Consider the following 23,198-nt stretch of genomic DNA (forward strand, 5'->3'; position numbering starts at 1 on the left):
AGCAGGCTCCACGCTGTCAGCGCCGAGCCCAACACAGGACTCGATCTCACGAACCATGAGATCATGACCTGAGCCGAAATCAAGTCAGACGCTTAACCGGCTGAGCCACCCAGGTGCCCCAAAGAGTTTTGCTTTTGTTTATACTTCTAAGATGAGCCAATTACAACTTAAAAATTTCATAGTGCTTACAGTAGCTCCATTCTTGGAATACATTTCTTCTACCTATGGGCCAGAGAAGGGTTGGAAATCTCCAGTTTTTAATAGATGAAATAGCCGTTGAAGTGGCCCTAAGTTTTATCTTGGTGTGCAGATACTCCCGCTAGGAAACGTCGGTGTTCAGTCTTTGTAGTCTTCTGGTTTGTCTTCTGCCTCCACTTGTCTGCACATTTTTCCAGACACTGGATTCAGAACCGTCCAGTAGCTGCTTCCTCATACGCCCCACGCATCCTGCTTGATTGGCTCGTCCTCTGTTTCTCAGAGCTGGACTTCCTTTTGTTCCCCCCCAGCCCCCCCGCGGTCAGTCACTTTCTGGAGAGTAGTAATCTTCCGGTGGGGAACTGCTTCACTCAGTGGCCCACTGCACCTGTACAGGGTCGGGGGTGGCAGCTGGGGAGCCCGTGAGCTCCCTTCAGGCCTCTTGGCGAAAGCCGTGGCTTTGGCGTCAGGTGTGAGTGATTTTATCTTTTCCTTGTAGGTCAGCTGTGCAGTCCTCCCATGCCAGCTTCCAAGTTATCTTTTCCGTCTGTTTTATTTCCACCCCACTGCTCAGCTATAGTTTCACATAGGTGATTGAGCTGCGCTTGCTGTGGCCCTGCCGAGGCAGAAGGTTGTCATCGTCCACCATCGTAAATGTCTTTGTTTAAAATCGGGAGCGTCCGCCTTCTTCGCTTTTGGACTCACACATAGAGCAGATCACCTGAGGAGCCCCACTTTGTTTTGAGGGGATCGTTAATTAAGGGCTGATTATTTCCATTTATTTGTCAAAGTAATCTTTAAGGTTTTGTAGGTTTTCAGTAAGAATAAGGTCTGTATTTTATTGACCTTCACCTTTTCCTGGCTGCGAGCTGGGGTACCTGGCTCTGCCCCTTGCCTCTTTTCTGCTCAGCCAGCACTCACCCACTACAAACTGTGTGAAATTACTCGTGCTAATTTTCAGTAGAGATGATGGTTACTAGTTGGTAACATGGAGCTTGTTTTTGCATTATCATTGTCTACACGTATCAGCTCTTATTTCTGATTTGGCTTTTTTGCAGGTCCCTAGCTGTTGGTAGTAAGTCCGGTTATAAATTTTTCTCCCTTTCTTCTGTGGATAAGCTGGAACAGATCTATGAATGCAGTAAGTGTTTGCTTTATTTTTCCCCCTTCTTCAAAACAAAACAAAACAAAAAAATAGACAAAGTATACTTGAGTTGGAATGCATTCTCAAACTCTAACACTGTGATTAAAGTCCAGACACCCCTTGACCGGTACTCTTCCTTGACCTTGGGCTTCCTGGGATGACAGCTGTGAACGGGTGGTACGTGTTCTCCAAGGTGTGCGTGTTTGCGTGTTTATAAATGTACTGCGGAGACGCTTGTTTTATGGGTTGTCTTTCAATACACGATACCATGCTGTGTGTAGTGTTCTGTAATTTCTCCCCATTTTAAATGCCAGTGAAACCATTTATCTTTGTGTTATAAACCACTTCCAGAAGACTGAAAACTTCACAGCCCCCATAGGAATGATTTATTTGACATCTTATGGCATTCGAGTGGCCTACATGTCAGAGGCAATATGGACTTGTAGAAGGGTCATATGAGCTTTGACTTCTTGTTCAGTCACTTATTTGTGACTTCAGATAGATTGCTTCATCTTGGATCTCAGTTTCTTTGGTTTTCTTGTGTGTGTGTGTGTGTGTGTGCAGTAGGACTTGCTGAGTAAACGGTAGGCATAGAGTCCTCCTCCCCAGAGAGAATTTGCTAGAAAGCTTTGGGCTCTTCCTGCATACATAACTTGTTTTCTGTGCATGTATGTAGTTACACACATGAAGATATACTTTTGTGTTTGTGTGTGGTTTTGTTTTATATAAGTGAGCTTGTAATGTTTTGCTCTTTATTTTTGTTTTTAAAAACAACTTTAAATTGAGGTGATTGTAGATACACACGCAGTTGTAAGAAATAATACAGACCCCATATACCCTTCTCCCGGTTTCCCCCAATGGTAACATTTTGCGAAACCACAGTATAAAACCACAACCAGGAGGGCAAAGTTGATTGCTCCTGATCAGGTTTCCCCAGTTTTACCTGTATGCGTTTGTGTTTCCTAAGTTCTGTATGGTCTTAACGCCCTTGCAGATTCCTGTTTCCCCCACACACGGCCAAGATGCTGGTTGGTTCTAACAACACAGAGTGCTTCCCGCTGCCCTTTTATAACCACACCTGTCTCTACCTCCCAGCCCTAATTCTTAGTAGCCATTAATCTATCCTCTCCAAAATGTTGTCATTTCAAAAATGACATGGAAATGGAAATATGTAACCTTTTGGGACTGGGTTTTGTTTTGTTTTGTTTTGTTCTGTTTTGTTTTTACTCAGCATCATTCCTTGGAAATTCATCTGAACGGTTGGATGTGTCAGTAGTTCGTTTTTATTACTGAGAAATATTCTGCGGTGTGGATGGACCACAGTGTACCGTCAGTTACCTGTTAAAGGGCATCTGGGCTGATTCCAATTTGTGACTATTATTACAGATAAAGCTGCTGTGAACAGTCATGTATAGAGATTGTGTGAACATAAGTTGTTACCTCCCTGGGATAAGCGTCTAAGAATACAATTGTCGGGTCATATGGTAGACCCCCCCCCCCTTTTTTTTTAAAGAAACTGCCAAAGTATTTTCCAGGTGGCTGTACCATTTTACATTCCCACCAGTGATGTCTGAGGAATCTGGTTCCTCTGTATCTTTGCTGGCGGTGGGTGTTACCGCTGTTTTTCATTGTACCACCTTGGTCGATACGAACAGTGTTGTCTCATTGTGGTTCTGATTTGCATTTCCTCAGTGGCTGATGATGAGCATCTTTTCGTGGGCTTATTTGCCACGTGTATATTCTCTTCAGTGACACGTCCGTGTTTTTGCCTGTGTTCTAATAGGCAGATTTGGGGTTTTTTAATGTAAGGTTTTCAGAGTTCTTTAAATATTCCGTGTACTAGTCCTTTGTCAGATATGTGGTTTGTAAATATTTTCTCTGTATGTAACGAGCAGCCCTGAAGGCTGCCCGTGGCCTGACCTCAGTTAAGAATCTTTGTGGGAGAATTAGGGCTTCCGTACTCACGACATGCTTGTAATGAGTCACACTGGGGTTTGGATTCGGGGAAAGATTTAACACGTGCCGTTTCACGTACCTGAGTGAGCAGACAGTTGTGGGGAGCGGGGTCTCCTCCCTCCGAACGGCGTCGGCGCCTCTGTTCCGAGCGACTGGCCCCGTGTCGTCCGCTTTGCTCCCTCCGGAGCGAGCGTTCCACTTTGGAATTCCGCTTCACCTTCCGGATCTCTGAAGGAGGGCGGTTCATCGAGTAACGGGATAGTCGTGTCCTTCACCCTTGGGTCCGTCCACTCCGGGGGCGCTTGCGGAGGGCCTGCTCTGTGCCAGCCTGCCCCGCCCGTGGCGATGCGCTAGCAGCCCCTGCTCTCCTGCCGCTTGCACTTAAATGGAGGAAGACCAAGGACGAGTAAATACATTCGTGTCCAGCGTTCTGCTGGGCACATGGCAGCCGGCACAAACCCAGATACCACCCCCTGCATCCCCACCCCTGCTAACTTAAGATGAAGATGTCGGGGGGACGATCTCGTTTCTTCTGCCAATTGCTTGCAATAGGGAGTTCTCGTGGTCCCCCGGGAGGTCAGAGGCTTCCCTGGCCCCTCCCAGGCTTCGGCCTCCTCCCGGCAGGCAGGTAAGCCTTCGGGTGCCCCCTCGCCTCCGTCGGGAGGGTGTGTCCCCCCACCCCCCCACCCCCTGCAAGTCTGCTGTTTGTTGCTGCCCAAAGGCCAGCAGCCAGGTCCTTCCTAGGGACGTAATCAGCGGCCCTGACTCCACGCTTCCTGTGGGCTGCCTTAGATTTTGCTCCTCCTCTGTCCTCAGACTTGGCCTGCTGATGTTCACTAAATCTTCCTTCCAGAAAGCTTTTCTTTCTAGTATGGAGCCAGAAGATGTGATGTGGGTGATAAGATAGCTGTGAGCTAGTGTGCTTGCTTATCTCGAGTGGGGCCAGGAGTTGTGCAGATCTCCAGCCTGGCCACCTCCCCACTTCCCCGTGGCCCCACGCAGGATTGTTCCCGATAGGGCATTCTTCAAAGAAGGGTAGCCGGTCTCCGGATTCCATTGGGCCTTTGTGAATGACTGAAACCTTTACTAACACCGTACCCAGGGGAGCCCGAGTTGTGCTATGACCTGGTTGCTGTAATGAGTAGGGTCATCTGCTTTGAAATCCACAGAATCCACCCCCCACCACGCCACCATTTGGAACCCAGTGCTTAGAAAGGGGGTGAGAAGACCAAAACCTGGTCTTTACTTCTCAAATTGAATCAGTTTAATGACTCACCTGATTCCTTGAAGTTTATTTACTGATTTTTTGGTGTCTTGTTTTTTAAAGGTTTTTGGTGGAACAAAAACAAAACGTGATGTCTTGATAATACTGTGCAAAGAGTGGGTTATTTACTGACCAACACTGTGAGGTGGAACATAGGCTCCTTTGTTCTTAGTGAACTTGGACCCTTAGAAATAGATGATGAAATGGACAAAGAATTTTTCGAGGGTTAATACTTTAAACTGGAAGTGATTGAATTCTTTTGCTCCTGGAGCCTTCTGCGCCTTTCCCCTCTCACATACACTTTTATGGAGTAGATAAAAGAACGTCCCTTCAAAAACAGGTTAACTGCTGAACCGAGATTGTTCTCTGGAGTTTTTCCACAAATAGACCCAGAGCAAAGAACATACTTGATGCCTGGCCTCGCTGTTTGCTGCAGGCCCAGCGTTGGCCTTTCCCTCATAATCTCAAGCATGCATCACAAACTCAGATCTTTGCTCTCGGTCGCTGTTGCTGTTACAGAAAAAATGAGCCAGAACTGGTCTTGGGAGGAGCAAGATGGACAACTGCTTGTTTCTCTGTTGTTTGTTCAAACAACAGCAACAGAAAGCCTTTTGCCCAGAATCAGTGGGAGATTTTTTTCCTGTCGTCCTATTGTAATTTCTGGAGTTGCAAGAGCTCCCGTGTACGCCTTGCCCGCTGTCGTGCCTGCGTTTGTTTTGTCATTCTCTTTCTCTCTGTCCTTTGTGTGTGTGAACATGCATAATGTGCACCTGTGTGGTCTCCCTTCCCTGTGAAGGGTGTGTGGTCGTTATTTGTAAAATATCACTTAGGTTGGGAGGAAAAGTTGGCTCTTTTACATTCTATATTGTGCGTGTTTGCATTTTTAAGTTTCTGAGCTAGGAAAACATGCGTCAGGAGGCACTCGGTTGTGAAATCGAACATAAGCAGCGAAAGTGACCAGTGCCTGCTTCGACATCCGCAGCGCCTCCACAGACCTAGAGCGCGCCTCCTCGGGAGACCAACCCTTCTTGACCGGACAGGCATCATCTGCGTCCTACGGGTTGAGAAACGGTGCTTTTTGAGATTGTTCTGATTTGACACACAGCTGGTTCGAGTGTCAATTTCATTGGTCTGTATAGTTTTGGATCTTAAGGGGAGAGGTCCAGTAGCCTCTCTGCGTAAATCTGCCGTGATGAGGATTGGGCTCTTGCCTCTCTTGAGAGCTGCAGGCATCCGACAGACACGCCTCGTTTACAAGTGTGTTATGTCACTTGTTTCATGGTTTCTTCTTCGCTTCTTAGTGCTTTAGAGGTGTTCTCATTGGCAGTTCTAAGTAGTGCCAGCAGAAGCAAACAGCATTCTTTGGGGGGGGGGGGGGGGGGTAGCTCACCAGCAGGGGAAGGGGCAGATGGAGAGAGAGAATCTTAAGCAGGCTCCATGCCCCACATGGAGCCTGACAGGATGTCGATCCCATGACCCTGGGATCATGACCAGAACGGAAGTCAAGAGTCAGATGTCCCTAGCGTTCTTTTTCACATCAAGTAATTCTAGGGGCGCCTGGGTGGCTCGGTCAGTTAAGCATCCCATTTCAGCTCAGGTCGTGATCTCATGGTTTGTGGGTTCGAGCCCCACGTTGGGCTCTGTGCTGACGGCTCAGAGCCTGGAGCCTGCTTCAAGTTCTATGTCTCCCTCTCTCTCTGCCCCTCCCCTGCTCACACTCTGTGTCTCACAACATAAATAAACATTAAGAAAAAGGGGCACCTGTCCATGGCTCTGTCGATTAAGCGTTTGACTTTGGCTCAGGTCATGATCTCACGGTTCGTGAGTTCGAGTCCCGTGTCAGGATCTGTGCTGACGGCTCAGAGCCTGGAGCCTGCTTCAGATTCTGTGTCTCCCTCTCTTTCTGTCCCACCCCCACTCATATTCTGTCTCTGTCCCTCTAAAAAATAAACAACCATTAAAAAAATAAACATTAAGAAAAAATTTAAATCAAGGAATTTGTTTCTTAAATTTTGTACAGGGCATCTCTAGGAAGAATGTTTGTCAAAAACTGTGGCCAGGGCCACCTAGAATGGTCCTTGAGAGCAAAGCTTTCCATGACCCTTGAGGTCATTGAGTTCACACTTTCTTAGTGGTGGCTCGAGTGCTCATCGGTGCCATTGTCTCCTTAACAGGCCACCTCCAATAATTACAAATGTTCAGCCTCGTTTGGCCTTGTTTCTCTTGCTTTTCATTCAGTTGCAGCGCCCTGTAACCGGCCCTATGCGTGTGCACCCTGGTTTCGTGGAGGGCCGAGCTGTGTGGGCTTGAGTTTGCCGGGAGGTGACCGCGCTGGGCATGTGCGCTCTGAGCATCTTTCCGCGTTGAAACGTGCTCTAGGGAGTGTGGTGTCATGTGAAAATGGCAAAGAGCTGCTTGAAACCGCACGGTAGAAAATTAACAGACCCAAACCACCCGATAGTCCGTGAAGACCGGTGGCTGCGTTCCCAACAAGATGCAGGCCCTCGGTGCCACGGACGTAAAGGAACTCTGACCCTGAAGCGGATCCTTTGGGGTTGTTGCCGCTTCCTCTGTGGTGCCAGACACGCGTTAGCTGCGGGGTGACCTGGTGCGTCAGCCCTGCACGCGGGGCCTCGGCCGTTTCCTAGTTCCTGGCTCCTTTGGTAGTCTGATGAGTTGCAGCGGTTTCCCCCAGAAAACCCAGTAGTTCGTATGTGAGCCGGTGGTTTGAGAGACCTCGAGGCCCGCGTGAGCGTGGCAGGATTCAGGGAGCCGGGGTCTCCCAGAAGACCCCCCTCCTCAGAGGGTCCGCCTGACAACTAGTGTCCACCCTCCGTCCCTGATGCCCTACACTTCTTACATCGGCTCTTAACATCTTAGGATGCCAATTCGCCAATAGTCTGTGTGGCTTAACAGCTTTTTTGAGATGTAATTTATATGCCATACGAATCACTGATTTAAAGTGTACAAGTCAGTGGATTTTCGTATATTTGCTAAGGTGGACAACCTGCCATAATCTAATTTGAAAGCATTTTTATCCCCAAAAGAAACCCTGAGTCCATTAGCAGTCACTGCCCATTTCCCTCCACCCGCCTCAGCCCCGGGCAAGCGCTAATCTACTCTCTGCCTCTGCACGTCGGCAGCTCTGGACAGTTCAGATAAATGGAATCAGATGCCACTGGCTTCTTTCACTCAGAACGTTTGCGGAGTTCATCCGTGCGGGAGAGCGTGCCAACACTTCATTTCTTTTTATTGCTCGATAGTATTCCCTTACGTGGCTCCGCCGTGTTTTGTGGGTGGACACTTGGGTCGCTCCTACTTTTGTCTGTTGTAAATAGTGCTGTTGCGTTCATTGGTGTGCAGGTTGTTGTGTGGACATAGGTTTTCATTTCTCTTGAGTAGATGGTTACCTGGAGGAGTGGAATTGCTGAGTGAGCATCTTTGTCGCACTTGTGAGTTAGGGTATAAGGTAAATTCCTGGAGTCGGGAAGATAGACTCAACAGAAGAACATTTTTAAGTGGGTAGATATTGCCAAGTTGCCCTTAAAAAAGATAGTACTGGGGCACCTGGGTGGTTCAGTCCGTTTAACATCCAGCTTCAGCTCCGGTCACGATCTTGCAGTTCATGAGTTCAAGCCCCATGTCCGGCTCTGGGCTGAGAGCATGGAGCCTGCTTGGGATTCTCCGTCTACCTCTCTGCTCATCCCTACCCCTCTCAAAAATAAATAAATGAACCTAAAATTGTTCTTCTTTAAAATAGCTTTATGGCCTCCCACCACCAAAAAAATTCCAAAATCATACCTGCATTTTTTTCTTAAAATTCCCAAAAAGTTACAAGCTTGTAGTTGATGGAAGAAATAAGCAAACACCCCGGCGCACTAGCCGCTCACTCTCCTGCTCTTGCATTTAGGCGAACGCACAACATATCATGTCTGCTTCCCACCATTTGTTAATGGAAATTTTCAAACACAGACAAGTTGAAAGTACGTGTACATACACCGCTTGGGAGTCTGTTGTTAAGACTGTACTGTGTTCATGCTGTCACGCATCTAGCCCTCGATCCACCTTACTTGTGTGCATTTCAAGGCACGTTTCAGGCATCAGTATGTACTTGCTTAAATACTTAAACATGGATGTTACTAACTAGAGTTCACTGTTTTTGTTCTTTTATTCTGAGATAATATTTACGTACAGTGGAATATATAAATCTAAAGTAAACATTGTGTGTTTTGACAAATCAGACATCTCCGATCAAGGTTTACCATCACTCCAGAAAGTTCCCTCTGACTCTACCTCCTCCCTCCGATCCATTCCAACTCCCTTTCACCCTCTGAGAGGCGAGCAGTGTTCTGGGGTTTTCTGCTGTACATTAGACTTGCCTGTAATAGAACAGACATCGTGGGAACGCAGCACGTGCTTTCGCTAAGGTTTCTTATACTCAGCGTCATGTTCCTGGGGTTTATCCATACTGTTAACGCATCTCTGTTGCCCAGTATATAAATATGTGAATTTGTCCATTGTTTTATTGATGAACATCCACAATTTCCCCAGTTTTTAATTATGAATATAATCGTTACTGACATTGTTGTACAAATCCTTTTGTGAACGTACGTTTTCTTTTATCTTAACTAAATATCTAGGGATGGAAAGAGGGTTTTGTTTTATGAGAAACCACCAGATTCTCCTACGAGGCTGTCCCATTTTGTATCCGCTGCCCCCCCCCCCCCCGCCCCCGCAGTGCTGTGTGAGAGTCTGGTGGCTCTGCGTCCTCACCACCATTTGGTGTTAACTAGTCTTTTTTCACTTTAGCCATGCTGATGTGATGTGAGATCTCATTGTGGTTTTGATCTGAATTTTCCCGATAATTCATCACGTTGGGCACTTGCGTGCCCTTGTTGGCCATTTGCATCTTTTTTTTTAAGTTTGTTTTTCTTTATTGTCTGAGAGAGACAGAGACTGTGCAAGTGGGGAAGGGGCAGAGAAAGAGAGGGAGAGAGAATCCCTAGTAGCTCCACGCTGCCTGTGCAGAGCCTGACACGGGGCTCGAACTCACAAAGCCGTGAGATCATGACCTGAGCCAAAATCAAGAGTCAGACGCTTACCTGCCTGAGGCAAACTGGTACTCTGGCCATTTGCTTATCTCTTGTGAAATGTGTGTTCAGATATTTTGTCCCTTTTCAATTGCATTGTTTGTCTTTTCATTATTGTGTTGTCAGAGTTCTTAAATTTCTGGATATTTTTTGTCACGTTTTATGAATTTTTTTTTTCTCTGTCTATGGCTTGTCTTGTGAGCAAATATTCTGAATTTTGGTAAGATCTGATTTACCCTCTTTTTTTTTAATTTATGATTTTTTCTCTGTCCTTTCTGAACAAATTTTGGCTACCATCAGGTCATGAGGATGTGTTTCCATATTTTCCACATTTTCTATAAAAGCTTTATAGTTTCAGCTTTTATGTTTAGTTCCATGGTCCATCTCATTAATTTTGGTGTGTGGTGTGAGTCAAGGCTCCTTTTTTTTTTTTTTTTTTTCCCCCGCTGATGGATTCCTGTAGCTTCCACCATTTGTCAAAAAGATTTTTCTTCCCTCATTGGATTGTTTTGGTGCCTAAAAACAACCCTGTAAGTGTGGATCTATTTTCTGCTCTTTATTCTCTCCCATTGATCTGTTTGTGAGTCTTTGGATCAGTAACACTGCTTGGTTTACTATAACTTTATATACAAAATTTTGAAGTACCACAGTGTAAGCCTTCAACTTTGTTCTTTTTCAAGGTAGCGTTGCATATTCTAGATAGTTTGCCTTTCTGGTTTAAAGTCAGTTGGTCACGGGGCGCCTGGGTGGCGCAGTCGGTTAAGCGTCCGACTTCAGCCAGGTCACGATCTCGCGGTCCGTGAGTTCGAGCCCCGCGTCGGGCTCTGGGCTGATGGCTCGGAGCCTGGAGCCTGTTTCCGATTCTGTGTCTCCCTCTCTCTCTGCCCCTCCCCCGTTCATGCTCTGTCTCTCTCTGTCCCAAAAATAAATAAACGTTGAAAAAAAAAAAATTAAAAAAAAAAATAAAATAAAATAAATTCAGTTGGTCATTGTCTACAAAAAAGTCACCTGGGATTATGCTTGGGACTGCATTGGACCTAGAGGTCAATTTGAGGATAATTGGTATCTTAATAACATAGAGTGTTCCAATCCATAAACATGGTGTAGCTCTCCCATTTTTATAGATCTTCATTTATTTTTAATTTTCTTAATTTTCTTTATCTTTTCTCTTAGTGATGTTCTGTGGGTTTTAGCATGGAGGTCATGTATCTTTTTAAAATTTATTACTCATATTTCAGGTTTTGACAATGTTGTAAATGGATTTTTTTCATTTTTCATTTGTTTGCTGCTAGTCTGTAAAAATACAGTTGACTTTTGTATTTTAACCTTGTATCCTGTGACTTTGCTGAATTTACTCATTAGTTCTAATAGTTGCTTTGTAGGTGCCTTACAATTGCAGTAGAAATAGTAGGACGTCTTTCTGGTCCTTTTGCCTTTTTCTTCCCCTTCATTTTCTTGCCTTATTGCAATGTGTAAAATCTCTAGTACAAAGCGAGGAGAATTGGCATTCTTGCCTTGTTTCCAGGTTTAAAAGGAAGAATTCAGTATTTTCACCATTAAGTATGGCTGTAGATTTTTCATAAATGTCCTTTATTGATTGAAGAAGTTTCTTCCTTGTCTCAAGTTTCTAAGTTTTTACCATGAATAAGCATTGAATTTTGTCACGCTTTTCCTGCATCTATTGAATTGATGTACTTTTCCTCTGACTAGTTGAACTTGCATTTATTATCACAGCCTCAGGTGGAGACTGATGGTCCTGCATTTTTCTAATAACTGTATTTGCTTGCCCTCTGAGATGGTTGTTTCCGGCTGTTTTCACTCATTAAACCTCCCACCACTATGGCCCTCAAAGCTCCTAACCACTGCTCACGCTTCAAAGATAAACCGGTACTTTGAGCACGGACTTCCCTCATCTGACCTTCAGATGGTCTGTCTACCTGCAACCCTCCCATCTTCCCATCTCCCGCCTGTTCAGATGGCAAAGCAGGGATTCCCGTCTTGTTAAAACCAGCCCTCTTAGTGGATCTCACCACCTTCCAAGTTTATTTCGTGTTTTCTTTATTTGTGAGAGAGAGAGAATGTGAGTGGGGGAGGTGCAGAGAGGGTCGGGGGGAACAGAGGATCTGACACGAGCTGTGCGCTGACAGAGTGGGGACAGAGCCCAAGTCAGATGCTCAACTGAACCACCCTTGCGCCCCTGCCAGTTTTTTTTTGAAGTATAATTGACGTACGATATCGTATTACCTTCAGCTGCACATCATAGCAGGGCATCATTTGTATACGTTATGAAATGATCCCCACGGTAAGTCCATTTGCCATCTGTCACCGTGCAGAGTTATTACGGTATTACCGACCGTATTCCCTGTGCTGTACGTCACGTCCCCATGACTTCTTTATTTTGTAACTGGAAGTTTGTACCTCTTAATCCCCTTCACCTATTTTGCCCACCCACTCCTTCCCCCTCTGGTAACTATCAATTTGTTTCCTGTATCTGTGAGTCTGTTTCTGTTTTGTTTGTTGTTTTTTGTTTTTGTTTTTTAATTCTACATACAAGTGAAATCATATGGTCTTTGTCTTTCTCTGACCTATTTCATTTAGCCTGATATTCTCTAGGTCCATTCATGTCACAGATGGTAAGATTTCATTTGTTTTTGTGGCTAATACTCACCTGTCCGTGTGTGTATGCACATCTTTATGCCTTCATCCATTGATGGACACTTAGGCTGCTGTCAGATCTTGGCTATTGCAAACAGTGCTGCAGTGAACGTAGGAATGCATACATCTGTGTGGATTGGTGTTTTTGGTTGTTTTTGTGTGTTTGTTTGTTTTAAGATAAATATCCACACTTGGAATTGCTGGGTCATACGGTAGTCCTGTTTTAATCTTTTGCAGAACCACCATACTTTCCAGAGTGGCTGCTCTGATTTACATTCCCACCAACAGTGTACGAAGGTTCTCTTTTTTCCACATCCTTGCCAACGCTTTGTTATTTTTTGTGTTTTTGTTAATAGTAAATCTGACAGATACCTCCCTGTGTTTTGATTTGGATTTCCCTACTGATTAGTAATGCTGAGCATCTTCGTGTGCCTGTGGGCCATCTGTATGTCTTTGGGAAAATGTGTGTTCTAGTCTTCTACCCATTTTTTAATTGGGGTATTTGGTTTTTTGGTGTTGTTATGTAAGTTTTTTAAATAGACTTTGGATATTGACCCGTTACCTGATATATGATTTACACATGTCTTCTCCCATTTAGTAAGTAGCATTTTCATTTTGTCAATGATTTCATTTGCTGTGCAAAAGCATTTTAGTTTGCTATAATCTCGTGTGTTTATTTTGGCTTTTGTTTCCCTCGCGTGAGGAGACTGGTCCGGGAAAATGTGGCTGAAACCTATGTCAACGTGTTTACTGCCTGCGGTGTCTTCTAGGAGTTTCATGGTTTCCACTGTTACATTCTTTAATCCATTTTTAATTCTTTCCCGTATGGTGTGAGAAAGTGATCCAGTTTCATTCTTTGGCATGTATCTGTCCAGTTTTCCCAGCACCATTTACTGGAGAGACTGTCATTTCCCCACTGTATATCTTGCCTCCTTTGTCATAGATCAGTTGACCGTACATGCATGAGATTTTTCTCAGGGTCTATTCTATTGATCTGTGTGTCTGTTTTTGTGCCAGTGTCATACTGTTTTCCTGTAGTCTTGTAGTGTAGTTCGAAATCAGAGAGCATAATTCCAGCCTACTTGTCCTTTCTGAAGATTGCTTTGGCCATGCAGAATCTTTTGTGGTTCTGTTCAAATTTTAGGATTCTTTAGTTTTGTGAAAAATGCCATTGATACTTTGATAGGGAATGACACTCTCGATTGTATCAGATAGTATGGACCTTTTAACAATATTAATTCTTCCAATCTGTGAACATGGAATATCTTTCCACTTATTTGTGTCTTCTCCAATTTCTCTCATCATTACAGTTTTCAGAGTACAGTTCTTTCACCATGTTAGATAAATTTATTCCTAGTTAATTCACTATCCCAGGGGTCGTGGGATCGAGCCCTGCGTCAGGCTCCACACTCAGCTTAATATTCTCTCTCTCTCTCCCTCTGCCCCCTTCCCTGCTCATGTTCTCTCACTCTCTGTGTAAAAAAAAAAAAAAAAAAAATCCTAGGTATTTTGATAGTCTTTGATGCAGTCATAAATGGGATTGTTTTCTTAATTTCTTTTTCTGGTAGCTCATTATTAGTGTATAAAACATAACTGATTTCCGTATGTTCATTTTGTCTCCTGTGACTCCAGAGTTTGCTTATAAGTTCCAATAGTGGTTTGGTGGAGTCTTCAGGTTTTTCCATTCACAGTATCATGTCATCTGCAAGGAGTGACAATTTTACTTCTTCCTTTCCAGTTTGGATGTGTCTTCCCTTCCCCTTTCCTAAGGCCTTCAGAAAACACTTGGTCACATGGAGAGGCATGAGGACCCCTTGTGTTAGAATCCCATGAGTACCGTTGCTCTGCACAAGGCCAGTGGAGCTCTTAACAGATCCCAGGGAGATTGTGTCAGTAGGCAGTCTCCTGGACAACCAGGACAGACTTTTCTCTCCAAACTGGGAAATGCTGCTAGCATGGCAATGATTTATACCTGCGTATCTTTGTTTTTATCTATCTCCTGACCTACCTTTTTTTTTTTCCAGTTGTAGTATAGTTGACACAACATTACGTTCGTTGCAGGCGTAAAACCTAGGGATTCAGCACCTCTGCTTGGTGCTGTGCTCACCGCAAGTGTGGCTGCCATCTGTCACCATACGGTGCTTCGGCAGCACCACGGACTATGTTCGCCGTGCTGTTCCTTCCATCCTCGTGACTTACTCGCTCCACAACTAGTAGCCGGTGCCTCCTACTCCCCTCCACCCACCTTTGCCCATCCTCCCACCTCTCTCCCCTTTGTCGGCCACCACTTTGTTCTCTGTATTTAGGAGTCTGTTTCTGTGTGTGTTTCTTTTAGATTCCACATAGAACCCCGTGGTATTCATAATACCACGTGGAACCCTTTGGTATTCATATTTCTCTGTCTTTAGTTCATTTAGGACAAAACTTTCTAGGTGCATCCATGTTGTTGCAAATGGCAAGAGCTCATTCTTTTTTTCACTGCTGAATAATATTCCTCTGTGTGTGTGTGTGTGTGTACACATATGTACATACGTGTGTACACGTCTTCTTTATCCATCCATTCATTCATCAACGGACGCTTGGATTGCTTCCATATCTTGGCTTTCGTAAACAGTGCTGCAGTAAGCCTAGGGATGCGTGCATCTTTTCAAAGTAGTGTCTTCATTTTCTTTGGGTAAATAGCCGGTAGTGGGATTCCTGGATCGGATGGTATTTCCATTTTTAATTTTGTGAGGAGCCTCCATACTGTTTTCCAAATGGCTGTACCAGTTTCCACTCCCACCACCGGTGCCCCAGGGTTCCCTTTCCTCCGCAGCCTGGCCAACATTTGTTATTTCTTTTTGGTACTAGCCATTCTGACTCGTGTGAGAGGATATCTCCTTGTGGTTTTAATTTGGATTGCCCTGATGATGAGTGATGTTGGGCATCTTTTCATGTGTCTGTTGGCCATTTGTCTGCCTTCTTTGGAAATATGTTTATTCAGGTCCTTTGCCCATTTAAAAATCAGATTATTGGGGTTTTTTGGTGTTTAGCTGAGTTTTTTTATTTATACGTATTTTGGATATTAACTTGTTATCGGGTATCTCATTTGCCAGTATCTTCCCCCATTCAGTAGGTTGCCGTTTCATATTGTTGATGATGTCCTTTGCCGTGCAGAAGCTTTTTATTTCGGTGCAGTTCCAGTAGTTTATTTGTGCTTTTGTCTTGCTTCCCTGAGGAGACACGTGTAGAGACATGTTGCCAAAGTTGAGGTCAGAAGAGCTCACTGCTTGTGTTTTCTTTAAGCAGCTTTATGGTTTCAGGTCTCACATTTCGATCTTTGATCTGTTTCGAGTTTATTTTTGTGTATGGTGTGAGGACTTGGTCCAGTTTCATTCTTTCACGTGTTGCCGTCCGGTTCTCCCAACACGTTTATTGAAGAGGCTCTTTTCCTCCATCGGATATTCTTGCTTCCTTTTATTTCTTCTTTCCTGTGGCCGTGGCTGGGACTTCCAACGCCCTGTTGAAGAAAAGTGGTGAGAAAGGACATCGCTGTCTCGTTCCTGAACTTGGAGGAAAAAGCTTTCGGTTTTTGACCTTTGAGTGTGGTGTTAGCTCTGGGTCTGTCTTGCGTGACCTTTCTTCTGTCACGGCCCACCTTCCAGGTTTTAAGTAGTTCTTTCCTCCGTTTATCCTGGCTTGACTGCGTCCTCAGTCTCTCTGTTAATAGATCCCGTGGCTCCTTTATTTCAAAACAGAGGCGTGGCCTGACCGCTAGGCCCCTGTGGGTGAGCCTGCCGCCACTGTCCTCCCTGCGCTCCTCCGCCTCCTCCCTCCCTTCCACGTTTCCTGCTGCCTCCACTTCCCCATCAAAGTCGGTCAAGATCACCAAATAACATCCCTGGGCCCAGAGCAAGTGACTACTTCTCATTTCACCTCCGCCTCTGGTAGCGCCGGCCGGCCGCGGTTGCTGCCGCTTTCCTGCAGCCTCGTCCCCCGGGTCGTACGGCCGCTGGCACTGTCTCTTACTCGGTCTCTTCACTGGCTCTCTTCCTCTGCCTGACTTTCAGCTGTCGCCGTGCCGCCCGGGGCCCTGGGCCTGCCTCTCGTCGGCCTCCGCGCCACGTGGGGTGCTGCCTGCTCCTGTTCCCTGCTCTGTCCTCGGGGCCTTGGACAGCTTGTGGCCCGCATCTCATCGTGCGTGTGGAATGGGTGAAGTCAGTAAGGTTGTGTCAGACAGGAGTGAAAATCCATTCTTCGAAGGGAAGTACGGTCAGTTCCCATCGTGGTCATGTTCTGGAAATACGCTGTGAATACCCAGCAGTCACTCCCGGGGCTAGGCTCCCATGCGGCTCTGGTCACCATGTTGTCATCAGCTGATGAACACACGATCTTCTTTTATGGGAGGTTCTGTTTAAAGGCATCTTACCTTAATACGTATTGTTGGTTTGTCAACAGTGAACTCACAACAAACAGCGCTGTAACTCGTGCTAAACAAAGCTTATGTGACAAATGTGATTCTCCTGAAGGCAATCACAGTCTCCTTGCCCTTGGGAGCACCAGCCAGCACTGTGGTTGGGGACCATTTTAAACAGTGACATCACCAACCAAAGGCACAAAATACGAGAACATAGACCATTTGAGAAGGACAGTGGTTCACAGAATGAGCTGAAAACAAGAAGGCAGCGTGTCACCTAGTCCAGCCTCCGCTGGGGGTGTTGGGTCAGTCACGTCCACGTTTTCTGGCCCCCCTGTGCATGTCTAGGATGGCTGTGCAGGGACCACGAGTATTCATTTGGCGGGGGGGTGGTGACGCAGAAACTTGAGCAACCAGGCAAATTTACAAACACAGAATAATAGTAAGTTTTGTGGGGTTTTTTTGTTTGTTTCATCTTAAAGAGAAAGAGTGCACAAGCAAGGGGAGGGGCAGAGGAAGAGGGTGGGGAGAGAGAGAGAATCCCAAGCAGGCTCCATCCAGGCTCAGCGCAGAGCCCGACACGGGGCTCGATCCCACAACCCTGGGATCATGACCTGAGCTGAAATCTAGAGTCGGACGCTTAACTGACTGAGCCTCCCAGGTGCCTCAATATTTACTTGTTTAATAAGAAGTCGGTATTGTGTATGCCAACTTCTCTTCACTATTTCCCTGTCCTACAATTAATAAAGCTGAGGCTCCAGCTTTTAACTTCATCATGGAAGAAATGGGTACCAGGTCTTGTAACTAGTAAACAACAGAATCGAGACTACAGTCTGATTTTCCTGAGGGGTCTGCCTCTCCTGGTCACTGGCATCCCCCCCCCCCCGGTATGTACTGAGGGGGAGCGCTCGCCCTGTGCTTAGGTTAGCATGAATGCGCTTGGACATTACCAAGGAGTTTTGCCCCTTAGATGTAGCTCTTGGGGGTGGACCACTTCACCACTGAAGCAGATGTCACGGGTAAGATTAGCCCATTTTTTAGATATGACTCAATTCGAGAGATTTTTGTGTTTTGTTTGGTGGTGTTTTGAAAGGTTTGAGAAACAACCCAAAATCTAATCCTAGGCCTATTTTCAATCATCCAACAAATGTAAAACCGGCTGCACTTGTGCCAGGCGGTGCCAGACCTGGGGGTACTGCCCGAGCTGGCGGGGGACACCACCAGATGGCCAGTGGTAACGTGATAACCGCCAAAGGGAGAAGTAGAGAACGCAATTAGATGCGCCCCAAACAGTCCCTGAATCCCGAAGAAGGAGCAGGGTAACTGGTGGGGGGAGCCTGGAGAGGGAGACGTTGGACAGTGATGGAGGGAGCACCCTTGGCCCCCGGGCCGAAACACCTTGCACAGCAAGTGTGGCGCCAGGCGCCCTCCCAGCTCCTCCTGGCCCAGCGGACCATCTGCTCACCAGGCAGGCTTGTGGTCCTAACGCGGTGTCCCCGCCAATTTCCAGAGGGAAGGGGCTGGTCAGAGAACTCAAGCGTTGGGCCCTGAAGGAAGTTCTTGCTGCACACGATCAGCATTCTGGCTTCGGATGGGTCTCGTCTGAGTTTGGTCGGCCTGGTGACTGAGCCCTCTCCGTGTGCCAGGCCGCGTCCGTCGGTACAGACACCCCACGCCCGTCCTGCCTGCGCGGCCTCTCTTGATTCTGCCCTCCACTTGAGAGTCGGGTCCTGGATGGGATCGGCAGCTTCTCCGAGCTGCGGACGGACCCCTGCTCTGTTTGCATAAAGGTTAGCCCACTGCTGTGGGAAAGAAGTGATGTTCTGGGTAAAAGGGACTGCGAATCGGGCACTTGATTTCACTGCCTATTCTATCCTAAGTCATAAGAGCCTGTAGTTCCCCCCACAGGCATGTATGACGTCACTTTGCACACACATGGCTCTGGCTGCCGCCCGGTCTGTTAGCACCTGGTCGTGCTGAGCACATTGGGCCGTCGCATCCGTATGGAAATGATTGATTCCAAGCGCTTTCCTGGAAATAGTGTGTCTTCATAAAGGGGCCCTTGGAACTTATTCTTTCATTTTTTCTAGTAGTTGGGTTTCTAAACTTAAGTGTGCCTTTGTTACACCATTTAAATCCAGCGTCAGAGCTAATGGAGAGGAGTCCCTTTGGGTAACTTTGTATTTTGTGTTCTGTGTGAATTTTCGCCTAAGGGCATCTTAGTTACAGTGGAAACATCGCTGAGGCTTCAGATAGTCAGGACTTCCGGGTCCCCCGGGCCGCGCCTGTCAGGTTATCTCTGTTCTGTGTGCCCCGCTCAGGTCCAGAGAGGTAGGTCCCGGGTCGCTGCTGGCTTGATGGACGGGTACGAGCTCGAAGCACCCACCGCAGCCGCGTCCCGACAGACACAGACAGGCCACCCGTGGAAATAGTGGGGATTGCTGCTTCTGTGATTTTTCTACGGTCCAGGATTCTCTTTGCTCCTAGATCTGAACCGACCCGGGGATTTACTAAGAAAACAAGCGCAGAAATAGAGACTGGGGTCCATGTGGGCATTAGCGGAGATGGGGTGGGTGTGAGGTAGTATCTGTGGAGGGTCCGTTGCATCTGCTGCTTTCTGTGCAGGACGTGTGCGCTTACTTTTAACATCACCTTGTGGGTGGGGGTATCCCCACTTGAAGTGGGCGCAGGCAGATAACGCTGTAGAGCGGCGGCTGCGGGCCGGTATCTGCAGGCCCCCTGCCCCCCGACAGTTCCACGGAGTAGCCGTGGTCCCCAGCCTACGTGTACGGAGATGAGACTTAGAAAGATCGAGTCCTCTAGAGGTCGGTTATTCGGGGCCCATCGCCTGTCAGGCACTGGTGGGGAAGTTCCAGGACCACAGCTGCGAGCGGGGACGTGAAGCCTCTGTCCACATGGGAGCTCATGTTCCGGGGTGTGTCCGGGGTGTGCCCGGGGAGCCGGCCGTGAGCCGCTGTGGGGCGGGAGCGAGCAGGATGGTGTGAGAGAGGAGTGAGAAGGGCCTCCTGGGAGGAGGGGGGTGGACCCGGGGGGTAGTCTGTCCCCAAGCTCATCTTCCCACTCCGCTGTGTTCTGGGACCGTCCCCGCAGTCCCGTCCCGTCGCCACACGACCACCGTTGTGAGCCCGCGGTGCTCCACTGGTCGTGCATGTGCACTTCGACGTGCATCCGCGTGTGTGAGCAGACCGCGCCCGTCACGACGAATACGTACGTGTGTGTGTTTTGTACTTTCAGCTGATACCGAAGATGTGTGCATCGTAGAAAGATTGTTCTCCAGCAGCCTAGTGGCCATCGTTAGCCTGAAAGCCCCGAGGAAGCTGAAAGTCTGCCACTTCAAGAAAGGCACTGAGATCTGCAACTACAGCTACTCGAACACCATACTGGCCGTGAAACTCAACAGGCAGGTGAGCGACACCGCGCCCGGGACGCCAGGCGCCCCGTCCCCGCCCCGCCGCTCCCGGTCTCCCCCGGGGCCTGGGAGAGCTGGCGCTCCCGGGCCCTGGTCCTGCTCGCCCCGGGCCGCCTCCCCGATGCAGCTCCGTCTCCTCGACGGTTCTGCTCCAAGCACACTGTCCCAGCGCACGTTCTTGGGCTCCTCCGGGTTAACTGCTACTCTCGTCAAGACACAAGCCTAGCGCTCCCCTGAATGCGCACTCGGCCGTCGAGTGGCGTCAGGGTTTTCGTCCCTCCTTTCACTTTCATAGATGCTACTTAAAAAATACATCTGTGGGCGTCTTTTTCCTTTTTTCTTCTTTTTTCTCTTTTAAACTTACTGTCTTCCCCACACTCCCAAAAACATCTGGCCCAGAGTATGCGCTTGGTGGCTGGCACCGGAGCTTATTTCGTGAGACCACCTCATGGCTTTCGCTTCCCTACAAAACGCAGCACCGTCCTGAAGACCCTTCAGCTTTTCCGCGACAACCACGTATTCCTCGCAGGGAAAGCTGTGGACGTTGCCGGGTGCAGAGCGCACGTTGCCGCGCCGGGGTCTGCACCGTCCGACCGGGTGGAGTGGTTGCACTGGGGGCGTGCTGGTGCGATTCAGACTGGGAGGGGGGCCGTGATCTGCGGAAGTGGGTCAGAGCCGGGGATTGTAAGGCGTGACCTGTTGAACACTTTTGAACCTAAAACATACAAGTGTACGTGCACGCACCAGCTACTGTGCAAGCCGGGCCGTCTTCCTTGTGTGAATCGTCCCTTGGCGCATCAGCTGCAAGCAGTCAGTCATTCTCCTCAGAGCGGGGTGTGAACTGCACCTGCAAAATAATGAGAGCGCAGAGTGAGTTTTCATGTTTTTAAAAACCCCTAGGCTTTTGGGGCACCTGAGTGGCTCAGTCGGTTAAGCCTCCAACTCTTGGTTTCTGCTCAAGTCTTGATCTCAAGGGATTGAGCCCAGTGTGGGGCTCTGCACTGGCAGGGCGGAGCCTGCTTGGAATTCCCTCTGTGTCTCTATCCCTGCCCTCCGCCCCCACCCCTGCTCCAGGTAGATCAATAGATATGGCACCTGGGTGGCTCACTTAGTTAAGCAACTCTTGATTACAACTCAGGTCATAATGTCACTGTTCGTCACTTTGAGCCCCGTGTCGGGCTCTTTGCTGGCAGCATGGAACCTGCTTGGGATTCTCTGTGTCTCCCTCTCTGTCCCTCCCATACGAGTGTGCTCTCTCTCTCTTTCTCTCACTCACTCACTCTTGCTCCTCATCTCTCAAACGTTAAAAAAAAAAAAAAAAAACAGAACCCTAGGCTTTTATTCTCGTTTTGCCATGCTTTATTCGTTTATTCATGCTTTATTTCTGTTGTGTTTTTTTTTTTTTTAAGAGAACATGTGCACACGCACGAGCCGGGGAAGGGGGCAAAAGGGGGGATGGAGAGAGAATCTCACGCAGGCTCCATGCTCGGCACAGAGCCTGACACGGGGCTTGATCCACGACCTGTTCCGAAGTCAAGTGTTGGCCGCTCAACTGACTGAGCCATCCAGGCGCCCCCAGCATGGGTTTTTGAAAGCAGCTGACCTTTCCCAGACCTGTCCAAGGCACCTGCTCTGCTTTTCACGAGGGGAGGAGTGAGCCAAACAAAAACAAACCAAAAACACAAAATGAACTCTTCTTAGCTGTAGTTCACCAGTGTCTGTAATAATGAATTAAATCACACGGTTAGAGGTCCTGGTACAGTCGGCGGAAATGGTCACGGAGCAGGCACTGCTGGCTTTGGACGTCACACGAGTGGTAAATGAGGAACAAAGCCGCCCGGTCACGGCCAACGTCCTCTGTGCCGCGAGCGTCCAGTCCGCCTGGTGTTCCGGAAGGAACAGGGAGCCTCCGTATCCAGGAGGCGGTTAAGACTGGGGAGCAAGCATTGTGTTGTGTCTTTATTTCTGGTTTTCTGTTGCGTCCCTTCCCTAGCGGCTGATAGTGTGCCTGGAGGAATCTCTCTACATACACAACATCCGGGACATGAAGGTACTGCACACAATCAGGGAGACCCCTCCGAACCCTGCAGGTAAACGAGTTGCGGGAAGAAAGTGTCATTGCCCGATTCTGCCTCTCGCTTATTTTGATTTTATTTTAGAGAGAGTGTGTGTGCACGTGGGGGTGGGGGGGCGGGTGGTGGGCAGAGGAAAAGAGGGAGAGACTCCTAAGCCGGCTCCACGCTCAGTGCTGAGTCCCGTGCGGGACTTGATCCCACAACCCTGGGATCACGACCTGAGCTGAAATCAAGAGTCAGACGCCCAACCGGCTGAGCCACCCAAGTGCCCTTGGTTCTGCCTTTTAAAGATTAGCCATTTTGTCCATATAGCTTCTACCCAGATAGACCGCTTTGGAAAGTAGTGATCTTAAACCAAGCTGCTTTCCCTCTGCTGCTGGGCTTGTGACCACATAAACCATTGGTCTCGTCGGCTTCCAGTTCTGAGGTTACTGATCGGTTTCAAGCAAAGGCCTTCAGTCTGTTTTTATAATCTTGTCACTGAAGGAGGTGGTTGGGGCTGTGGCGCTAGAAGCAAGCCCGCTCGGCAGCCGCCAGGGCTGGCTCAGGGTCCCCTTTGCTGAGTGCGTTCTTTGTTACGTAAATGCCAGCTTCTGTCTAACAGCGGGACAGAAAACCCTCTCGTCCTAACTCTCCTGGGCCTCCGTGTATTACCACAGGCTTGTGTGCGTTGTCGATAAACAACGACAACTGTTACTTGGCGTACCCGGGCAGTGCGACCATCGGAGAGGTGCAGGTCTTCGACACCATCAACTTGGTGAGGCTCCTTTTGTGCTGGGGTCACTCGCTCAAACGTCCTCGTTCCCGAACCGGGTGCCGGGGAGCCTTCAGCCTCCTCGTTTCTGTGGCTCGGCCCTGCGGTTTCACTGCCGCCTTCCTTGGGGGCACAGCAGGTCCGGGTGACCTCTCCCTGCAGATGGATCCCCGTGGTCACGCCCGCAGTGCTGAGCTCGGGCAGACTGGCCGATGGAAGGGCTGGAGGGAACTGTAGCC

General features: G+C 48.0%; 1 protein-coding gene across 3 annotated transcripts in view; it reads left to right on the forward strand.

Moving 5' to 3' along the window:
* The window catches only part of WIPI2 (WD repeat domain, phosphoinositide interacting 2), a 40,686-nt gene that overhangs the window by 7,179 nt on the left and 10,309 nt on the right, over window positions 1–23,198 (forward strand). For 2 of the 3 annotated variants that reach the window (XM_045461997.1, XM_045461998.1), the window contains exons 2-5: window positions 1,254–1,336; window positions 19,956–20,125; window positions 22,124–22,220; window positions 22,865–22,962. In XM_045461997.1, the coding sequence (XP_045317953.1) occupies window positions 1,254–1,336; window positions 19,956–20,125; window positions 22,124–22,220; window positions 22,865–22,962 (448 nt within the window). The remainder of the gene's footprint in view (window positions 1–1,253; window positions 1,337–19,955; window positions 20,126–22,123; window positions 22,221–22,864; window positions 22,963–23,198) is intronic. The other variant, XM_045461999.1, reaches the window with a different exon arrangement.

The sequence above is a fragment of the Leopardus geoffroyi genome, chromosome E3, assembly GCF_018350155.1.
Source record: "Leopardus geoffroyi isolate Oge1 chromosome E3, O.geoffroyi_Oge1_pat1.0, whole genome shotgun sequence".
NCBI lineage: Eukaryota > Metazoa > Chordata > Mammalia > Carnivora > Felidae > Leopardus > Leopardus geoffroyi.